Raw genomic sequence first — 22,242 nt, 5'->3', positions numbered from 1 at the left:
GGGCAGTCGGCTCCGGGGCGTCGGGGAGGCAACAGGGGAGGCGTCCGGGGTGACGGGGAGGCAGCAGCAGTTTTTCTGCTGCTAGCTCGAAGGGGAGCTCCGGCGGCTGTGCAGGCGCGGCGTGGTGGCTGGGCAGGGCGGCGTGGGGGTGGAATGGGGCGAGGGCTGCGTGGGGGTTCTGTTTTTATAGGGGGAGGGGGTGGCCGAGGAGGAAAGAAATCAAGGGCTGCCATGGAAGTTGCAGGTTCGCTGGGAGAAAGGAAAGTCACGGTAGACAGAGAAAAGGAAGGAAGAAGAAGAGGGAAGGAAAGAGAGAGAGAAAGAAAAAAAGAAAAGGGGAAATAAAAAAAATAAAAAGAAAGGAGAGGTGGCGTGGGGGTTTGGCCAGATATTTCTGGCTGCGGTGGTGTAGGGATTTGTTCCCACCGATGGGGATCTAGCCCAAGAATATCTCTCGTGTGTTTTTTTTTAACAGAAACTAAAACGAAATAAAAGGAAACAAATAAAATAATTAATATAGGGTATTATATACCAAAATGATCAGAAAAATATCCTCTACTCGATTAACATTTTTCCAAGGCAAAAATAAAAACTTAAAAAAAATGTTTTTTTTTCAGAAAAAAAATCCCTTATGCTATATTTTCTTTTTGCAATTATTTTCACGATAAAACTTTGGCTTTCTTGGCTCAAAATATTTCAGAGATGCCTCACATTTTTGGAGGGTCATTTTCCTCCGCTCTCTCTTGCGTGCAAGAGATTATTTCCCGACATTTCTCGTGTGAAGAAAAAATAGAAATGAAAAAGCAAAAGTCGAAAGAATTCAAATGCAAACTTTATTTAAGTCAATATACATAGATGCTTAGCTACAATGTAAAACATTCCTAGTTAGGAAAATTGGGATGTTACAGATACAAGACGCTCGAAGCAAAACACATAACATGTGGTGAATAAAAATATAGCCCCAAGTAACGTTACCGATGGATTGAAGACGAAAGAGGGGATGCCTTCCCGGGGCATCCCCAAGCTTAGGCTTTTACGGCATCCTTGAATCATCTTTGGGTGCCTTGGGCATCCCCAAGCTTGAGCTCTTGCCACTCTATCTTTTTGTCCATAAGAACGTCACCCAAAACTTGAAAACTTCACAACACGAAACTTAAACAGAAACTTGTGATAACATTAGTATAAGAAAGCAAACCACCACTTCCTTAGGTACTGTAGAAAACTTGAATTCTACTTATGTTGATGTTGGGTTACTGTATTTTCAATCTTCCATGGCTAATACCCCCCGATACTATTCATAGTTTCATCAAAATAAGCAACCAACACAACAAAAAACAGAATCTGTTAACATCAGACCAGTCTGTAGCAATCTGTATACTTCGTATACTTCTGGTACTTCACAAATTCTGAAAAATTACGACAGTCTGAAGAATTTGCGTAGCAATCAGAATCAAAAATAATCAACTCAAAATCTCTTATAGAAAAAAATGAAAATTCTTTTCATGAGCAGAACGTTTCTGTCTTTTCCAGCATGACCAAACGATCATCCCCAAGACTAATCATAACGGTTTTGCTTGGCACGAACGCAAAAAGAAACACAAAAAACACAATCATAATAGAATTATGAAAGTGTGGAAAACACAAAACAGAAAGAAAAAGGATAGATTCGTTGGGTTGCCTCCCAACAAGCGCTATTGTTTAACGCCCTTAGCTAGGCATAAGGTGATGGAATCACGTATAGTCATCCTTGGTGCTCAAACCATAAGTAGTGCGATCATTTATCATCTTAAGATCTTCATCTTTATTGGATGACTCACGACTAGCTTTAGGAACAAAAACAGACTTGACGGTCTTTTTGAGAGTGAGATTTGGAGTATTTTGCACAGCGGCAAAAGCGGAACCCAAGTTGGTTATGACATCCTCTAGTTTGCCAATTCTATAGGAATCATTAACTATAGGTTCCTTCTCCCTTAAATTTTTCAAAACATTTCCCACTTTGGATCCGTACTGAGTAATTTGATTGTGGATCTTTCTATCCAAACCCTTAATAAGTTCAACTGTGGCAATTTTGTTTTCAATAGCGTCAAGCCTTTGCATCACGTGTTCCAAGGTTAAGGTAGTTCCATTAACCATGAGCGGGGGTGAGCCTACCAAATTCATGATAGCTCCATAGGAGTCAACAATATAGCTCCCCAAAAAATTCCCGATTATGATGGTATCAAGAATATACCTATTCCAAGGAGAGATTCCAACATAAAAACTGCGAAGAAGGACGGTAGTGGATTGCTTACGAGTGGATCTACTTTGAGCATTGCAAATCCTGTACCAAGCGTCCTTTAAATTTTCTTCCTCATTCTGCCTGAAATTGAGAACTTCGTTCTCAGGGGTATCGTTTGGAGTAGTGGGTCTAGCCATTGATGGACTATCCCACACAAGAACGATCAAGGAGAAAGCGAGTGAAGCGGGCAAAACAAAACGACAAAGGAAGACAGCAAAAAGGCAAAAGAAAAAGGCAAAGGAGAAAGGCAAAAGAGAAAGGCAAATGAAAACGGCAAATGTGAAGTGGGGGAGAGGAAAACGAGAGGCAACTGGCAAAAAAAGTAAATGCAAGAGATGAGTTTGTGAGACCTACTTGGATAGATCTCTCCTTCCCCGGCAACGGCGCCAGAAATACTTCTACTACTGCACCAAAAGACCTTCCAACGGCGCCAGAAACAAGCGTGCTGACGGGAGACTATTCTTGTCTTGATTCTCCTCAGCAACGGCACCAGGAATCTTTCTGCTACGGCTACGCCTTTAGGGAATTCCTTGGAAAATATGCAAAGGATTCCCCTGTGGCCTTGGAGCCTTGCGTTGGTGTTCCCTTGAAGCGGAAAGGGTGATGTAGCACAGCGGCGGTAAGTATTTCCCTCAGTTTTGAGAACCAAGGTATCGATCCAGTGAAGGAATATCACAAGTACCTGCACAAACACAAAGAGCTTGCACCCAACGCTATGAAGGGGTTGTCAATCCCTTATAGATTGTTTGCCAAGTGAGAACTGAAAGCAACAAAGAAACAAAGCAAAGTAAAAGCAAAAGTGGAAACGATAGGTGTGAATAGACCTGGGGCCGTAGTGTTCACTAGTGGCTTCTCTCATGAAAGCAAGTAGACAGTGGGTGAACGAATTACTGTCGAGCAATTGATAGAACCACGCAAAGTCGTGACGTTATCTATGGCAATGATTATATCTATAGGCATCACGTCCAAAACAAGTAGACCGATACTTTCTGCATCTACTACTATTACTCCACAGGTCGACCGCTATCCAGCATGCATCTAGTGTATTAAGTTCATGAGAACAGAGTAACGCCTTAAGCAAGATCACATGATGTAGATGGACAATCTCATATCTACGATAAAAGCCCATCTTGTTACCCTTGATGGCAACAACACGATGCGTGCCTTGCTGCCCCTTCTGTCACTGGGAAAGGTCACCACACGGTATGAACCCAAAACCAAGCACTTCTCCCATTGCAAGAAGCATAGATCTAGTTGGCCAAACAAAACCCAAGACTCGGAGAGACTTACAAGGATATCAAATCATGCATATAAGAAATCCAGATGAGATCTCGCGGAAACGGAAGCTTGCGGCGGCGGAAAACTGTTTTCGTGGACGCCTTGATTTTTTTGGATTTTTAGGGAATGTATAGGCCAACGACCTAGGGAAGGGGAGCACCAGGGAGGCCACAAGCTTGGTTGCCGCGGCCTCCCCCTGGTCGCGGAAACAGGGCTTGTGGGCCCCGTGTGGGCCCACTTGCTTGGCCCTCAAGCCTCCCGATCTTCTTCCGTTCTGGAAAAATTTCATTTCAGGAATTTTATTCCGTTTGGACTCCGTTCCAAAATCAGATCTGAAAAGAGTCAAGAACATAGAAAAACAGGAACTCGCACTTGGCACTGAGTTAGTAAGTTAGTCCCAAAAAGATACAAAAGGTAAAAAACATCCAAAGTTGACAAGATAACAGCGTGAAACCATCAAAAATTGTAGATACGTTTGAGACGTATCAGTCCACCATACCTACCTATATGCGGTATCTACCTGCCGCTCCAAGTAAATTTGCATGTGCCACTCTCTAAATCTTCAAGAAATAATCTGTTTTGCATGCCCGAACCGCTCATGTGGTGACAAGGGGCTATCAGTATCTTCCATGCTAGGCGTGTTATCCTCGATATGTGTTTATTCACTATCATTCACGAGAAAGGGGCCGGTAATTGGAATGCCCAGTTCCATGCTCAAATCGACAAGATAATTGCAAACAAAACTCCCCCAGGATTGATGTTGGTATGGATGGCACCCGAGGATTCGGCTAGTCGTGGAGTGTGATTGATTGGTGGTGGGGGAGTCAAAACTTTACTTTTCTGTTTGGGAACCGCCTATAGCATGTGTAGCGTGGAAGATGTTGAGAACTCTTAGTCATTGCGTTGACAATGAAAGCATGCCACCCAAAATTATTATCTCTGTTTTCAAAGCTTGAGCTCTCGCACCTCTGCAAATCAATGCTTCCCTCTGCGAAGGGCCTGTCTATTTATGTTCCCGTTGAGTCATCCTCCTCTTATAAAAGCACCAATTAGAGAGCACCTCTCTGTTTTTATGCTTTGCTTTTAACTGTGTTGAGTATGACTGTGACTGGATCTTCTTTGCCATGAATTACAATGTTTAGTCAGCCCTTGGTCTTTGAAGGTGCTCTGCATTTATGTTTTGCGGTCTCAGAAAGAGCTAGTGAGATACCATCTGTTCGTACTACTTCATGTTGTTTTGATTGAAGTGTTGACATTTGAGGCTTATTATTATTTGCTCGCTAGCTAATTATGCCAATGATATGAGTTTACCGTGAGACCTAGATGTCATTTGCTTATGTGGTTTGCTTGTGATCTTGCTGAAATTCTGGTTATGAGTTAGACATAGTTGCAACAACAGGATCAAACAGAGTTCGTCAAAGTTTTTCTTTGTCTCTTTCAGTTTGTCAACTGAATTGCTTAAGGACAAGCAAGGCTTTAAGCTTGGGGGAGTTGATACGTCTCTGTTGTATCTACTTTTCTAAACTCTTTTGCCCTTGTTTTGGAATCTAATTTGCATGATTTGAATGGAACTAACCCGGACTAACGTTGTTTTCAGCAGAATTGCCATGGTCTTGTTTTTGAGCAGAAATAAAAGTTCTCGGAATGACCTGAAAATTTACGGAGAATTTTTCTGGAATTAATGAAAAATACTGGCGCAAGAATCAGCGGGAGAGGTGGAACCGTGAGCCCACAAGCCCACTAGGCGCGGGCCCTCCTGGCCGCGCCTGGCAGGCTTGTGGGGCGCACAAAGCTCCACCGCCTCCAACTTCAGCTCTATATAGTCCGTTTCGTCCGGAAAAAAATAGGGAGAAGGATTCATCGCGTTTTACGATCCGGAGGCGTCGCCACCTCCTGTTCTTCATCTGGAGGGCAGATCTGGAGTCCGTTCTGGACTCCGGAGAGGGGAAATCTTCGCCATCGTCATCATCAACCTTCCTCCATCGCCAATTCCATGATGCTCTTCACCGTTCGTGAGTAATCTCATCGTAGGCTTGCTGGACGATGATGAGTTGGATGATATCTATCATGTAATCGAGTTAGTTTTGACAGGGATTGATCCCTAGTATCCACTATGTTCTCATATTGGTGTTGCTACTACTTTGCCATGCTTAATGCTTGTCACTAGGGCCCGAGTGCCATGATTTCAGATCTGAACCTATTATGTTGTCGCCAATATATGTGTGTTTTAGATCCTATCTTGCAAGTTGTAGTCACCTACTATGTGTTATGACCCGGCAACCCCGGAGTGACAATAGCCGGAACCACTCCCGAAGATGACCATAGTATGAGGAGTTCATGTATTCACCAAGTGTTAGTGCGTTGGTTCGGTTCTTTATTAAAAGGAGAACCTTAATATCCCGTAGTTTCCATTAGGACCCCGCTGCCACGGGAGGGATGGACAATACATGTCATGCAAGTTCTTTCCCCTAAGCACGTATGACTACATACGGAATACATGCCTACATTAGATTGAAGAACGGGAGCTAGTTACTTATCTCTCCGTGTTATAATTGTTGCATGATGAATCACATCCGGCATAATCATCCATCACCGATCCAATGCCTACGAGTCTTTTACTACTGGTCCTTGCTACGTTACTTTGCCGCTACTGCTGTTGCTGCTGCTACTGTTACTCTGTTGCTACTGTTGTTACTCTGCTGCTACTGGTTACTGTTGCTACTGCTGCTAGCATACCACCTTGCTACTGATACTTTGCTGCAAACACTAAATCTTTCAGGTGTGGTTGAATTGACAACTCAACTGCTAATACTTGAGAATATTCTTACGCTTCCCCTTGAGTCGAATAATTAAATCTAGGTTAAATACTCTACGCTCGAAAACTGTTGCGATCCCTTATACTTGTGGGTTATCATGCTCCGGTGGTGCTGATGATCTACTCGTGCAGGGCTCCGCCCGAGCTCCGAAGAAATCCGATATGAAGGTAAAACTACGTGGTATAGGTTTGAGTTGCATGTGGCAAAGTTGTGTCTCAAAAGCCCTGAAACCACCAATATATATAGGAGGAGGGGAGGGGCTATCCTTGGGCCTCAAGGGAGCCCCAAGGGCGCCAGCCTAAGTGGAGAGGAGGACTCCATCTCCAATTCGGTTTGGGGAAGGAGGAGTCCTCCTCTCCCTTCCCACCTCCCTCTTTCCTTTTTTTTTCTTTCCTTTGGTGTTTTCCCACTTGTGGCGCCATGGCCCTATTGGGATGGCCTCACCAGCCCATTAAGGGCTGGTGCGCCACCCTAGGGTCAATGCTCACTCCCGGGTGGGTGGGCCCCTCCCTGTGAATACCCGGAACTCATTCGTCACTCCCGGTACACTACTGAAAATGCCCGAAACTTTCCGGTGACCAAATGAAACCATCCTATATATCAATCTTCGTTTCCGGACCATTCCGGAAACCCTCGTGACGTCCGTGATCTCATCCGGGACTCCAAACAACATTCGGTAACCACACATATAACTCAACTATACTAAAACATCATCGAACCTTAAGTGTGCACACCTTGCGGGTTCGAGAACTATGTAGACATGACCCGAGACACTCCTCGGTCAATATCCAATAGTGGGACCTGGATGCCCATATTGGATCCTACATATTCTTCGAAGATTTTATCGGTTGAACCTCTATGCCAAGGATTCATATAATCCCGTATGTCATTCCCTTTGTCCTTCGGTATGTTACTTGCCCGAGATTCGATCGTCGGTATCCGCATACCTATTTCAATCTCGTTACCGGCAAGTCTCTTTATTCATTCCGTAATACAAGATCCCATGACTTACACTTAGTCACATTGCTTGCAAGGCTTGTTTGTGATGTTGTATTACCGAGTGGGCCCCGAGATACCTCTCCGTCACACGGAGTGACAAATCCCAGTCTTGATCCATACTAACTCAAAGGACACCTTCAGAGATACCTGTAGAGCACATTTCTAGTCACCTAGTTACGTTGCGATATTTGATACACACAAGGTATTCCTCCGGTGTCAGTGAGTTATATGATCTCATGGTCAAAGGAAGAAATACTTGACACGCAGAAAACAATGGCAATAAAATGACACGATCACATGCTACGTTCATAGTTTGGGTCTAGTCCATCACATGATTCTCCTAATGATGTGATCCAGTTACCAAGTGACAACACTTGCATATGGTCAGAAAACCTTGACCATCCTTGATCAACTGGCTAGCCAACTAGAGGCTTGCTAGGGACATTGTTTTGTCTATGTATCCACACATGTATCTATGTTTTCATTCAATACAATTATAGCATGGATAATAAACGATTATCTTGAAACAGGAAATATAATAATAACTATTTTATCATTGCCTCTAGGGCATATTTCCAATAGTGTCGCACTTGCACTAGAGTCAATAATCTAGTCCTCACATCGCCATGCGATTTACATTGTAATAAATGTAACAGCCATACAGTTCTGGTGTTGATCATGTTTTGCCCGTGGAAAAGGTTTAGTCAGCGGATTTGCTACATTGAGATCCGTGTGCACTTTGCAAATATTTACGTCCTCTCCTTCGATGTAGTCGCGGATGAGGTTGAAGCATCGTTTGATGTGTCTGGTCTTCTTGTGAAACCTTAGTTCCTTTGCTAAAGCAATGGCACCAGTGTTGTCACAGAACAGAGTTATTGGATTTAGTGTGCTCGGCACAACTCCAAGATCCGTCATGAACTGCTTCATCCAGACACCCTCCTTACTTGCCTCCGAGGCAGCCATGTACTCCGCTTCACATGTAGAATCTGCTACGACGCTTTGCTTGGAACTGCACTACTTACCGCACCCTCATTAAGAATAAATACGTATCCAGTTTGAGACTTAGAGTCATACGGATCAGTGTCAAAGCTTGCGTCGACGTAACCATTTACGATGAGCTCTTCGTCACCTCCATAAACGAGAAACATTTCCTTAGTCCTTTTCAGGTACTTCAGAATATTCTTGACCGCCGTCCAGTGATTTACTCCTGGATTACTTTGAAACCTGTCTTCCATACTTATGGCCAAGCTGACGTCCGGTCTAGTGCACAACATTGCATACATGATAGAACCTATGGTTGAAGCATAGTGCACGGAACTCACCTGTTGTCTATCTTCCGCAGTTGCTGGGCACTGAGTCTTACTCAATTTTATACCTTGTAACACTGGCAAGAACCCCTTCTTGGACTATTCCATTTTGAACTTCTTCAAAACTTTATCAAGGTATGTGCTTTGTGAAAGTCCTATGAGGCGTCTCGATCTATCCCTATAGATCTTAATGCCTAGAATGTAAGCAGCTTCTCCTAGGTTCTTCATTGAGAAACTTTTATTTAAGTAATCCTTTACGCTCTCCAAAAACTCCACGTTGTTTCCAATCAACAATATGTCATCCACATATAATATTAGAAACGCCACAAAGCTCCCACTCACTTTCTTGTAAATATGAGATTCTCCAACCACTTCTATAAACCCAAATGCTTTGATCACCTCATCAAAGTGCTTATTCCAACTCTGAGATGCTTGCACCAGGTCATAAATGGATCGTTGGAGCTTGCATACTTTGTTAGCATTCTCTGGATCGATAAAACCTTCGGGTTGCATCATATACAACTCTTCCTTAAGAAAACCGTTAAGGAACGCCGTTTTGACATCCATCTGCTAGATTTCATAATCGAAAAATGCAGCTATTGCTAACATGATTCGGACGGACTTAAGCATCGCTACTGGTGAGAACATCTCATCGTAGTCAACTCCTTGAACTTGTGAAAACCCCCTTTGCCACAAGTCGAGCTTTATAAACGGTCACATTACCGTCTGCGTCCGTCTTCTTCTTAAAGATCCATTTGTTCTGAATAGTCTTGCGGCCTTCAGGTAATACTTCCAAAGTCCACACTTTGTTTCCGTACATAGATCCTATCTCGTACTTCATGGCCTCCAACAATTTGTTGGAATCCGGGCCCACCATTGCTTCTTCATAATTCGCAGGTTCATTGTTGTCTAACAACATGATTGATAAGACAGGATTACCGTACCACTCAGGAGCAGTACGTGATCTTGTCGACCTGTGGGGTCCGATAGGAACTTGATCCGGAGTTTCATGATCATCATCATTAACTTCCTCCTCAATCGGCGTCGCTTCGACAGAGGTTTCCCCCTGCCCTGCGTCACCATCTAGAGGAATTAGAGGTTCGACAACCTCATCAAGCTCTATATTCCTCCCACTCAATTCTTTTGAGAGTAACTCCTTCTCAAGAAAAGCTTTGTTCTTAGCAACAAACACTTTGCCCTCAGATTTGATATAGAAGGTGTACCCAACTGTCTCCTTTGGGTAACCTATGAAGATGCACTTTTCCGCTTTGGGTTCCACCTTTTCAAGCTGAAGCTTTTTGACATAAGCATCACATCCCCAAACTTTAAGAAACGACAATTTTGATCTTTTGCCATACCACAGCTTGTATGGTGTTGTCTCAACGGATTTTGATGGTGCCCTATTTAAAGTGAATGCAGCTGTCTCTAATGCATAACCCCAAAACGATAACGGCAAATTGGTAAGAGACATCATAGATCACACCATTTCTAACAAAGTACGATTATGACGTTCGGACACACCATTACGCTATGGTGTTCCAGGCGGTGTCAATTGTGAAACAATTCCACATTGTCTTAAGTGAGCACCAAACTCGAAACTCAGATACTCACCCCCACAATCAGAACGTAGGAACTTGATCTTCTTGTTACGATGATTTTCAACTTCACTCTGAAATTGCTCGAACTTCTCAAACGTTTCAGACTTGTGCTTCATCAAGTAGATATATCCATACCTACTCAAATCGTTAGTGAAGGTGAGAAAATAACGATATCCGTCGCGTGCCTCCACACTCATCGGACTGCATACATCGGTATGTATGATTTCCAACAAGTCACTTGCATGCTCCATTGTTCCAGAGAACAGAGTCTTAGTCATGTTGCCCATGAGGCATGGTTCGCATGTGTCAAGTGATTCAAAATCAAGTGACTCCAAAAGCCCATTGGAATGGAGTTTCTTCATGCGCTTTACACCAATATGACCTAAGCGGCAGTGCCACAAAAACATGGAGCTATCATTATTAACTCTACATCTTTTGGTCTCAATGTTATGTATATGTGTATCATCGCTATCAAGATTAAATATGAACAATCCTCTCACATTGGGTGCATGACCATAAAAGATATTACTCATAGAAATAGAACAATCATTATTCTCTGACTTAAACGAGTAACCGTCTCGCAATAAACAAGATCCGGATATAATGTTCATGCTTAACGCAGGCACTAAATAACAATTATTTTAAGTTCATAACTAATCCTGATGGTAACTGAAGTGAGACTGTGCCAACGGCGATTGCATCAACCTTGGAACCATTTCCCACGTGCATCGTCACTTCATCCTTCGCCAGCCTTCGTTTATTCCGTAGTTCCTGCTTCGTGTTGCAATTATGAGCAACAGAACCGGTATCAAATACCCACACACTACTACGAGAGTTGGTTAAGTACACATCAATAACATGTATATCAAATATACCTGATTTTTCCTTGGCCGCCTTCTTACCAGCCAAATACTTGGGCCAGTTGCGCTTCCAGTGACCCATTCCCTTGCAATAATAACACTCTGTTTCAGGCTTAGGTCCAGCCTTGGGTTTCTTCGTCGGATTGGCAACAGGCTTGCCGCTCTTCTTGGAGTTACCCTTCTTGCCTTTGTCTTTTCTCTTGAAACCAATGGTCTTATTGACCATCAACACTTGATGCTCTTTCCGGAGTTCTGACTCTGCGACTTTCAGCATCGCGAATAACTCGCCGGGTGACTTGCTCATCCCTTGCATGTTATAGTTCAACACAAAGCTCTTATAGCTAGGTGGCAGTGATTGAAGAATTATGTCAGTGATAGCTTCTTGCGGGAGTTCAATCCCGAGCTCAGCTAGACGGTTTGAGTACCCAGACATTTTGAGCACATGTTCACTGAGAGACGAATTCTCCTCCATCTTGCAAGCATAGAATTTATCGGAGGTCTCATACCTCTCGATCGTGCGTTCTTCAGAAAGACAAACTTCAACTCCCGGAACATCTCATATGCTCCATGACACTCAAAGCAACGTTGAAGTCCCGGTTCCAAGCCATACAAGACTGCACATTGAACTACCGAGTAGTCCTCCTTACGTGTTAACCAAGCGTTCAAAACATCTTGGCTAGACATAGCGGGTGGTTCATCTCCTAGCGCAGCATTAAGGACATAATCCTTCTTACCAGCTTGCAGGAGAAGCTTTAGATTATGAGCCCAGTCTACAAAGTTGCTTCCATCATCTTTCAACTTAGCTTTCTTTAGGAACGTATTGAAATTCAGGGTTGCTACTGCGTGAGCCATTGAACTACAACATAAAATATTGCAAAGTGGACTTAGACTATGTTTAAGATAATTAGAGTTTAACTAATCAAATTACTGATAAACTCCCACTCAAAAAGTACATCTCTCTAGTCATTTGAGTGGTACATGATCCAAATCCACTAACTCAAGTCCGATCATCACGTGAGTTGAGAATAGTTTCAGTGGTAAGCATCTATATGCTAATCATATCAACTATACGATTCATGCTCGACCTTTCGGTCTCTTGTGTTCCGAGGCCATGTCTGCACATGCTAGGCTCGTCAAGTTTAACCCGAGTGTTCCGCGTGTGCAATTGTTTCGCACCCATTGTATGTGAACGTTGAGTCTATCACACCCGATCATCACGTGGTGTCTCGAAACGACGAACTGTCGCAACGGCGCACAGTCGGGGAGAACACAATTTCATCTTGAAATTTTAGTGAGAGATCACCTTATAATGCTACCGTCGTTCTTAGCAAAATAAGGTGCATAAAAGGATTAACATCACATGCAATTCATAAGTGACATGATATGGCCATCATATTGTGCTTCTTGATCTCCATCACCAAAGCACCGGCATGATCTTCTTGTCACCGGCGCCACACCATCATCTCCATCATCGTGCCGCCATCAAGGTTGTCGTGCTATCTATGCTATTACTACTAAAGCTACGACCTAGCAATATAGTAAACGCATCTGCAAACACAAACGTTAGTTTAAAGACAACACTATGGCTCCTGTCGGTTGCCGTAGCATCGACGTGCAAGTCGATATTAACTATTACAACATGATCATCTCATACATCCAATATATCACATCACGTCATTGGCCATATCATATCACAAGCATACCCTGCAAAAACAAGTTAGACGTCCTCTAATTTGTTGTTGCATGTTTTACGTGGCTGCTATGGGTATCTACTATGATCGCATCTTACTTATGCAAAAACCACAACGGAGATGTGCAAATTTCTATTTAACCTCTCTCCAAGGACCGCCTCGGTCAAAACCAATTCAACTAAAGTTGAAGAAACCGACACCCGCCAGTCATCTTTATGCAACGAGGTGCATGTCAGTCGATGAAAACAGTCTCTCGTAAGCGTACGACTAATGTCGGTCCGGGCCGCTTCAATCCAACAATACCACCGAATCGAGAAAAGACTAAGGAGGGCAGAAAATCGAACATCAACGTCCACAAAACCTTTTGTGTTCTACTCGAGATAACATCTATGCATGAACCTAGCTCATGATGCCACTGTTGGAGAACGTTGCATGAGAAACAAAAAATTTCCTACGCACACGAAGACCTATCATGGTGATGTCCATCTACGAGAGGAGATTAGATCTACATACCCTTGTAGATCGCTAAGCGGTAAGCTTTAAGAAACATGGTTGATGTAGTGGTACAACTTCATGATTCAAATCACCGTCGTCCCACGATCCGTTCCGATCTAGCGTCGAACGGACGGCACCTCCGCGTTCAGCACACGTACAGCTCGATGAAGATCTCGACCTTCTTGATCCAGCAAGAGAGACGGATAAGTAGATGAGTTCTCCGGCAGCGTGACGGTGCTCCGGTGGTGGTGATGATCTACTCCTGCGGGGCTCCGCCCGAGCTCCGCAGAAATCCGATCTAGAGGTAAAACTACGTGGTATAGGTTTGAGTTGCACGTGGCAAAGTTGTGTCTCAAAAGCCCTAAAACCACCAGTATATATAGGAGGAGGGGAGGGGCTAGCCTTGGGGCTCAAGGGAGCCCCAAGGGCACCGACCAAAGTGGAGAGGAGGACTCCAACTCCAATTCGGTTTGGGGAAGGAGGAGTCCTCCTCTCCCTTCCCACCTCCATCTTTCCTTTTTTATTTCCTTTTGTGTTTTTCCACTTGTGGCATCATGGCCCTATTGGGCTGGCCTCCCAGCCCACTAAGCGTCGGTGCGACACCCTAGGGTCACTGGGCTCACTCCCGGGTGGGTGGGCCCCTCCCGGTGAATACCCGGAACCCATTCGTCCCACCCGGTACACTGCCGGAAATGCCCGAAACTTTCCGGTGACCAAATGAAACCATCCTATATATCAATCTTCGTTTCCGGACCATTCCGGAAACCCTCGTGACGTCCGTAATCTCATCCGGGACTCCGAACAACATTCAGTAACCACACATATAACTCAACTGTACTAAAACATCATCGAACCTTAAATGTGCAGACGCTGCGATTTCGAGAACTATGTAGAAATGACCCGAGACACTCCTCGGTCAATATCCAATAGCGGGACCTGGATGCCCATATTGGATCCTACATATTCTTTGAAGATTTTATCGGTTGAACCTCTGTGCCAAGGATTCATATAATCCCGTATGTCATTCCCTTTGTCCTTCGGTATGTTACTTGCCCGAGATTCGATCGTCGGTATCCGCATACCTATTTCAATCTTGTTACCGGCAAGTCTCTTTACTCATTTCGTAATACAAGATCCCGTGACTTACACTTAGTCACATTGCTTGCAAGGCTTGTTTGTGATGTTGTATTACCGAGTGGGCCCCGAGATACCTCTCTGTCACACGGAGTGACAAATCCCAGTCTTGATCCATACTAACTCAAGTGACACCTTCGGAGATACCTGTAGAACACCTTTATAGTCACCCAGTTACGTTGCAACGTTTGATACACACAAGGTATTCCTCCGGTGTCAGTGAGTTATATGATCTCATGGTCATAGGAATAAATACTTGACACGCAGAAAACAATAGTAATAAAATGACACAATCACATGCTACGTTCATAGTTTGGGTCTAGTCCATCACATGGTTCTCCTAATGATGTGATTCAGTTATCAAGTGACAACACTTGCATATGGTCAGAAAACCTTGACCATCCTTGATCAACTGGCTAGCCAACTAGATGCTTGCTAGGGACGTTGTTTTGTCTATGCATCTACACATTTATCTATGTTTTCATTCAATACAATTATAGCATGGATAATAAACGATTATCTTGAAACAGGAAATATAATAATAAATATTTTATCATTGCCTCTAGGGCATATTTCCAACACTACGAGGGACAGGAGTAGCAGCACCATACAACGTTCAGGTGTGGCTGCCCTCTCTCTCCCTCTGGTTGGGGTGGCCCCTCCCACTTGGGTGCCTTGCCACCCAAGTTTGCCTGGCCGGTTCCCTGGGGTGAGGCCCACTCCATTTAGTCGAAGTGGGCTAAGGTGGGGGCGGTGCCCAACCCTCTGGTGGGCTTCATGCCCCCTCTCCTTGGCCCATGAGGCCCCCAACAATTGTCTCGGCCTCCCGAAACTCCTTTCGGTATTCCGTCACTTCCTCGGTGTGCCCCAGAACACTTTCGGACTCCGATGGCCTTCATCCTGTATATCAATCTTCACCTGGGACTCTGAACAACCTTCGGTCACCAACACAATGAATCGATTATGCTTACATCGTCACCAAACGTTAAGTGTGTAGATCGTGCGGGTTCGAGAACTATGCAGACATGACCGAGACACTCTCAGGTCAATAACCAATAGCGGGACCTGGATGTCCATACTGGTTCCTACATATTCTACGAAGATCTATATCGGTCGAACCTCGATGACAAGGATTCAATCAATCACGTATACAATTCCCTTTGTCCATCGGCATTTTACTTTTCCCGAGATTCGATCGTCGGTATCTCAATACCTAGTTCAATCTCGTTACTGGCAAGTCTCTTTACTTACGTAAAATAGAAGATCTCGTGGATAACTCTTTACTCACATTGCTTGTAAGCTCATTGTGATGATGTATTACCGAGTGGGCCCTCAGATACCCCTCCGTCACACGGAGTGACAAATCCCAGTCTTGATCCATGCCAACTCAACAAACACCCTCACAGATACCTATAGAGAACCTTTGGGTTGATGAGGACCCTCAGTTTCCATGCCATAAGATCGCTCATATGTACAGGCGCGGGCGCATGAAACATCGTCTTTTGATCTGTTTCCTTTGATGCGCCTCCCACTTGACCCCCTCTATCTCCGCTTTACCCATTCGCAAGTATTGACTTGATTTCATCCATAAATAGCTCATTTCTTGTGGAAACAAAGCAAAAAACGATTTTTGGAATCATATGCATTCATTGTCATTAGTGACAATATCAGAACGAATATCTCGGTTTAAACTCAGGTTAGAGGAGTGTAAAAAACAACACTCATCAGGCACCACCGTCTAAAAGGTAATAGATGATGATAATGATGATGACCTCCTTACTTTTGTGTGTCAAATGATAGTCTTCTCAACACTCAAACATTACATATTTTGGCTTTGGAGTAGGAGATGATTCGGGTGGAAAGCAATGATGTGGCTAGGGATCAAAGTTTCTATGGTTGGAGTGGAATCTCTTTGATCTCAACACAAGAATGGGGACGTATCTCTCGAAAAAATAGATATGGAAAGTGTATCTTCCAGCGGTATCTCAGCCTGTGCATTCCGCTAGGTCATACCGGAATAAACTGATAATGATGCTGGGCAGCCAATGTGCTGTTTATAGTACAACAATACAAGTTACAATCTCTAACCCTGATCACCCATGAACCCCTGCTTCACCACCTACAAATCTAACAACATAGGATCAGCCTATACAATCTTACATCACTAACCAGTGATCCAGTCTATAGTCTACACTACCGTATACACACACTACAATGCAGAATACAACAGTGATCCAGGCGTTGGAGTACTATATTTATTTACAGAGGTAGTAGCCAACATAGGAGGGTCCAGTTGTGGCTATCAGTAATGAACCATCTACGAAGCAGAACCCTTCGATTGCTGAATCTCCAACGCCTGCTCCGCCACCATAATGCACGAGTCCATCTCCAGACTCGTGGCCTCGTTGCTCTCGGTGAGCGAAGGCGCTCTCGGTAAGGATAGCACGTCAGCGGTGCACTGTATGTCGGGTTGGATCCCGATATGGTCGATTTCGTGCAGCGCCGGAGAGAGATACTTTGCAACCGTGATGAATAGAGCAGAGCCATCATCCAGCTCTGTGACACTCTGCACCAAGATCAGGTTTGGTTAGTTATACGTGTGTCTGAACTGAAGCATAACAGAATCCAAGAATGTAAGACCTATATCTAGAGAAATCGGCCTTGCCTGTATTCTTCCTTTGCCAAAGGTTTTGTGGCCTACCAGAATAGCACGGCCATTGTCATGCAGTGCCCCAGCCAAAATTTCGCTTGCACTGGCACTTTCTTCGTTGACCTACATGTTGGCACACCGCACACGTGAACACAAGCGACAGGCCTCACATAAAAAAAAGTTTCACTTCTTTTATAAATGAACATCAGCCAAAAAACATTCATGTGATGCTGGTATTTGGGGAAAACAAATATTGCAGTATTAAAATAAAAATCATATGTAACTGTGCTCATTTGCGAATGAGAAAAAACAAATGTTGCAGTATTTAAGTAAAAAACATATGTAACTGTGCTCATTTGCAAATGAGAAATTTTGGAGATTCCTCCTATGTTGACTACTTGACCTGAACTAATGGTCAGGTCTATATTTGTGCTTCTTAAAGTAGTCTCACTAAGTGAGAAATAAGTATCCCCTCCGTCCAAATATATACGGCCTCCTAGAATTTTGATCCTAAATTTAACTAACAAAATATGAGTTGCCACAAAAAGTATACTATTGGATTCTTATTCGTAAGATGTTTCCAATGGTATAAGTTTTATAACATACAACTCATATTTTATTAGTTAAATTTAATATCGAAGTTAGCTCAAAACTTGAGGGGGCCCTCTATATTTGGACAGAGGTAGGGTACCTTCTTGTGAGGTATTGTAACTTTGTGGTTTTACTCTTTTCTATTAGGAGATATAAAACATCACGATTAAAAACTGAACCAGCAGTGAAGCAGCACCTCTATTCTGCTTGCCTTTTTTGAAAGCGGGAAAACATGATGGAAGAATGTGAATCTTATGAACAGTATGAATTTTCTGCCCGTGTGGATTAGAAAGCAACAAAGGCCACATAGTCAAATGTGCAGAGGGTGGGTACTCACAAGCACCACAAGAGGATCATGTGTTAAAGATTGGCCTTGGACCATATTTATTGCTTGCACATTGCCCTCACGGTCAACAGTGTTCACTAGAGTTTCATCTCCATCTAACCAAATTTGAGCCACATCAAGACCAGCCGTTACCAAACCACCCTGTTAGACAGTAACATTAATACATGATTTTTGCGTCGAAGTTATAATTTATAAGACAGACTGTGATGAGAATATACTGACTGGATTATTCCGCAGATCTAAAATATATGACTGGACACCTTGATCCTCCATTTTCTTAATGGCACTTTCCATTTCAGCAGCAGCAGTCTGGGTTGAAAATTAAATAAAACATGAGTGAAGGCGCTCAAATATCAGTAATAATATTTGCAACTTTGGCAAATTCATTAGTATCAGAACAAACAAATCAACATTAGATTGACAATAAAAATACTCGAGGTTTTATAATATTATCTTGAAGATAAGCAATAAATTCTTAAGTCGGAGAAGATATTGGTGCTGGATTAGTTTAGTGAGTTTGGGTGTGTATGGATGATAGAAGAATAAAACATAACATGTGCATGCACATTGACATAAAACAACCTATCACCTGGATCCATTTTTCAGTATGACTGGCAGCTGGAATACAAAAAACAGTAGGAATGTCTTTACTATGATAATTTCACGTAGAAAGCAATAAAAGAGCTATGTAGTTTGGTATTAAGAAGTATAAAATTACAACTTTGCTTATCTATAAAAAACTGCAAGTGAAAAAATCTAACAAAGATTAGTACTTACCTGAGAAAATGCAGCTAGCCTAACATACCCAGTCTTGCCCTCATGCCCATCACCCGATCTATGGGAGATGATTGTCGTTGATAGAGGTGAAAGATTGATTACCTCACGAGATAGCTGGACCTTTCGGAAATAAAATGTGCACTTGTAATTAGGAAAGTACAATATCATACGCTTAATGAGGGATACTGAACACATCTTGGATTAAATTGAACAACGCAACACTTTTCAAATCACACAAATGAAAAATGTTAGCCATGAATGTTCAAAGAGGAAGTCTAGAAATATGTTTTCCTATAAGGAGGATAAGAGAATTTAGATAAATTGCGTTGATGTTATTATGTGTTATTTACTGCCTTCGTCTTCAGGAAAGTTGTTATTACATAATGAAAAGCAGTTAGGCATATACCTCTTTTTGCTTTATCCTACCACTCCTTTCAATTCCAGTACCCTGGGTATCAGTTAGAAAATACAGGAACATGAGGAAAGTTAGGATAGAAGATGACAAATGTATGTAACTTAGAATCTGTGATGTGATCATGACATAACTAAGAGTTATGATTGAGAAATGTTGCTTTTGAAATACAGATAGAAAAACGCTAACAAGTACTACTTCTCAAGTTGAGTTTAAGGATAAGGAAGAGCATACATCCAACAGTTTCACTTCCACAGTCGTTCCAGCACGACCTCTAAGTCTCTGAGCCACAGCTTCTACGTCCAACCCTAAAACACTATTCCCTACAAAACCAGTTGAGATTAAGGGCATATTGTATTATGAAAAGAAGGAGAGCTCGTGAACTCAATAATAACAACAAGACTGCACCATTCACCTTAAGACTAGTTAAAAGAAGAAGGTTCCACCCTTTTAGTTAGAAAACCACAATCAGTCACGAGGTAACGCTCATCTGCTTCATCAGCAGATAAGCATAGTATGTGAACATGCGTTCTTAATCTCTATTGCTATGCTACTTCTGTGGGGTGTAAAGAAAACTAGTTCTTAAATCTAGAACAACTTGGTTTTCCAATGTTCAGAGACATGCATGGATCATATTATTTATCCACAGCATAGAGTTCATACTTTTGCCAATTTTTCTTTAGTTTCGGTCATTGTTAATAGATAGAAAGGGCGATAAAAAAATCTATTAGTTGGCATAATCGACTAGCCTCTGCCATCTTTAAATATTATTAGTTGTGACCAATGAACATTGTTGTTTCTATAGCCTTCTCACCGGTCAATATCAGCCCAAAAATTCAGTATATTTTATTTAGCTACATAGGACATCGGTGTGTCTCAGATTGATATGAATTTACAAGCAAGGCTTTTCAAAAGTATGTAAGTATCGCCTTTTAGCACAATGAAGTTTTCATACAGAAGGTAAAATACCATTGATCTCAACTAGCTCATCGCCTTCGTGTATGCCTGCTCTGTCGGCTGGGCCTCCGTCAATGCAGTTCATAACAAGCTGCAACACGTTTTGGAGGTATAAACTGTGACACTCTTATGCTCTCCTCTTATTTACAGATAAGAAAATGTGACCTTACCAAGCGTCCGGTGGCAGGGTCCCTATTTATGAATATGCCAACCCCTTGCAAATTCCCATCGCTTCCGATCTTGAAACTCTGATATTCCTGCATCTCCCAAACAAGCATTAGCCATGTGACAGTGCACCATGTGTGACTGTGAGAACAAGCCTGAAGCCTGGTATGCATACCTTGGGGGTGATGATCTTTGTGAAAGGGTCCCCTAGCGTGGACACCATCCCGCTGATCTTGCCGTAGGCGGCGTCTGCCGATTTCAGCGGGAACATCTCCACCATCGTCTGCTGAAGTTTCTGGTCCCAGTCTGCACACCAACCAGAACCACATACACTGGTAACTTCACTAGAACTCTATAAGCAGCATCAACCACTACCAAATTTACACCACTTCGACGACCTTTCTAAGTTATAAATTCGAAACGGCACCAAGAACAAGTGTATGCAATCTGTATACCTTGGTGGTTGAAGGTGGGGTCTACGAAGGTCTCACGGATCAGCCCCCATGCCTCCACCAGCGTCCTCTGCACCCGGTTCACCTGCCAAGAAGAACCCAAACGAGAAATTCAGCCCAAAACCCCCCCTTTCTTGGAAGGTGGTGCCCGCGGTAGGACCACGGAGACCCACCTCTCGGGCCTTGGAGACGGGGAAGGCGACGGTGAGCGACTCGGCCCGCGCCGGCGGCGGGGTGAAGTCCCCGGCGAACCCGGAAAGCGACACCACTGCTGCGGCGGCGAGCCCAGCGGCCGCCTTCCCCAGCGCCCCGCCGTCGCGCTCCGGCGGCGCGGAGGCCCTGACGACCGGCGGAGGCTGCTCCCGCCTCTCGGACCGCACCCGGAGCCTGGCCCTCCCGGCGCCAAGAAACGGCGCCGGGGACCTCGGGACCCGGCCGAGCACGGGCCTCGCGGCGCGGGAGGCGGCCAGGGAGCACTCTACCATTTCCATGGACGCGAGCAATCACGCAATGCGGCCACGGGAGCGGGCGCGGGTGGGCTCGGGGTTCCTGCGAGCGCGCGGGATATAAACCCGCCGGAGTCTGCACGAGAGAGAGAGAGGAGCGAGGAAGCGGGAGGAATCTTTTGGCTGTTACCGCTGGGTTTTGGTGGACAGGAGGAGATCCGTGCCGGGGATCTCTGCGTGGCCTCTTCAGGCCTGGACACGTCTCTCGGTCCAGCATTTGCGTGGTGGTGGGCGCAACAAATATGCAGAGGAATATACAGGCGCGACTAGTGATTTTCTTTAAAAAAAGTGTGCTGGTATTCAAATCACAAACGCACATCTCCATTTAGGATCTAAACTCAGGTGGACCAGGATACCACGGTACTTTTAACCATTCAATCATAGATTGATTTTAAACACGCACATGTACATCGTAACTCTGATTCTTTGGCGAGGCGTCCGGCCTCAAGGTCAACTACACCAAATCCTCAGTCATTCTCATCAGAGGGGATGAGCAAGATCAACTGAGGGTGGCGGACGTGCTGCAATGCCAGGCGGGTGAGTTCCCCTGTAGATATCTTGGACTGTAGCTGGCGATCCGGCAACTCACCAGGGCGCAATGGCAACCCCTTCTGGACCAAGCCAAGCGTTTCGTGCCCGCGCGGCAGAGAGGGCTAATTCAGCGGGCCGGCAGGCTAGTGCTGGTGAAGTCTGTTGCGGCAGCTAGGCCCGTCCACCACTTAATGGTGATGGAAGTGCCGATCTGGGTTCTCGAAGAGATCAATAGCTGGTTGAGAGCTTTCTTCTGGAAAGGAATAGAAAGGTTAGCTGAGGGCACTGTGAGGTCGCTTGGAACTCCATCTGTCGACCGACCCAGTTCGGTGATCTGGGCATGAAGAACCTGCAATTGCATGCTTTGGCATTGCGAGTTTGCTGGGAATGGCTCCGTAG

The 22,242-nt window shown here is 44.1% G+C and overlaps 1 protein-coding gene across 1 annotated transcript; it reads right to left on the bottom strand.

The window, feature by feature from the left end:
• Window positions 1-16,466: 16,466 nt before the first annotated feature.
• LOC123411105 (carboxyl-terminal-processing peptidase 3, chloroplastic) lies at window positions 16,467-21,432 on the bottom strand. The gene is made up of 12 exons (XM_045104029.1): window positions 20,980-21,432; window positions 20,810-20,891; window positions 20,530-20,660; window positions 20,360-20,446; window positions 20,202-20,280; window positions 19,467-19,555; window positions 19,227-19,268; window positions 18,821-18,940; window positions 18,266-18,352; window positions 18,035-18,184; window positions 17,122-17,229; window positions 16,467-17,022 (listed from the first exon to the last, which is right to left on the bottom strand). Exons 1-12 carry the CDS (start codon window positions 21,295-21,297, stop codon window positions 16,774-16,776), a joined length of 1,542 nt encoding a protein of 513 aa, XP_044959964.1. The 5' UTR covers window positions 21,298-21,432; the 3' UTR covers window positions 16,467-16,773.
• Between the last annotated feature and the right edge of the window lie 810 nt (window positions 21,433-22,242).

The sequence above is a fragment of the Hordeum vulgare genome, chromosome 7H (genome assembly GCF_904849725.1).
Source record: "Hordeum vulgare subsp. vulgare chromosome 7H, MorexV3_pseudomolecules_assembly, whole genome shotgun sequence".
Taxonomy (NCBI): Eukaryota; Viridiplantae; Streptophyta; class Magnoliopsida; order Poales; family Poaceae; genus Hordeum; species Hordeum vulgare.
This window is presented reverse-complemented; position numbering and strand designations above follow the sequence as displayed.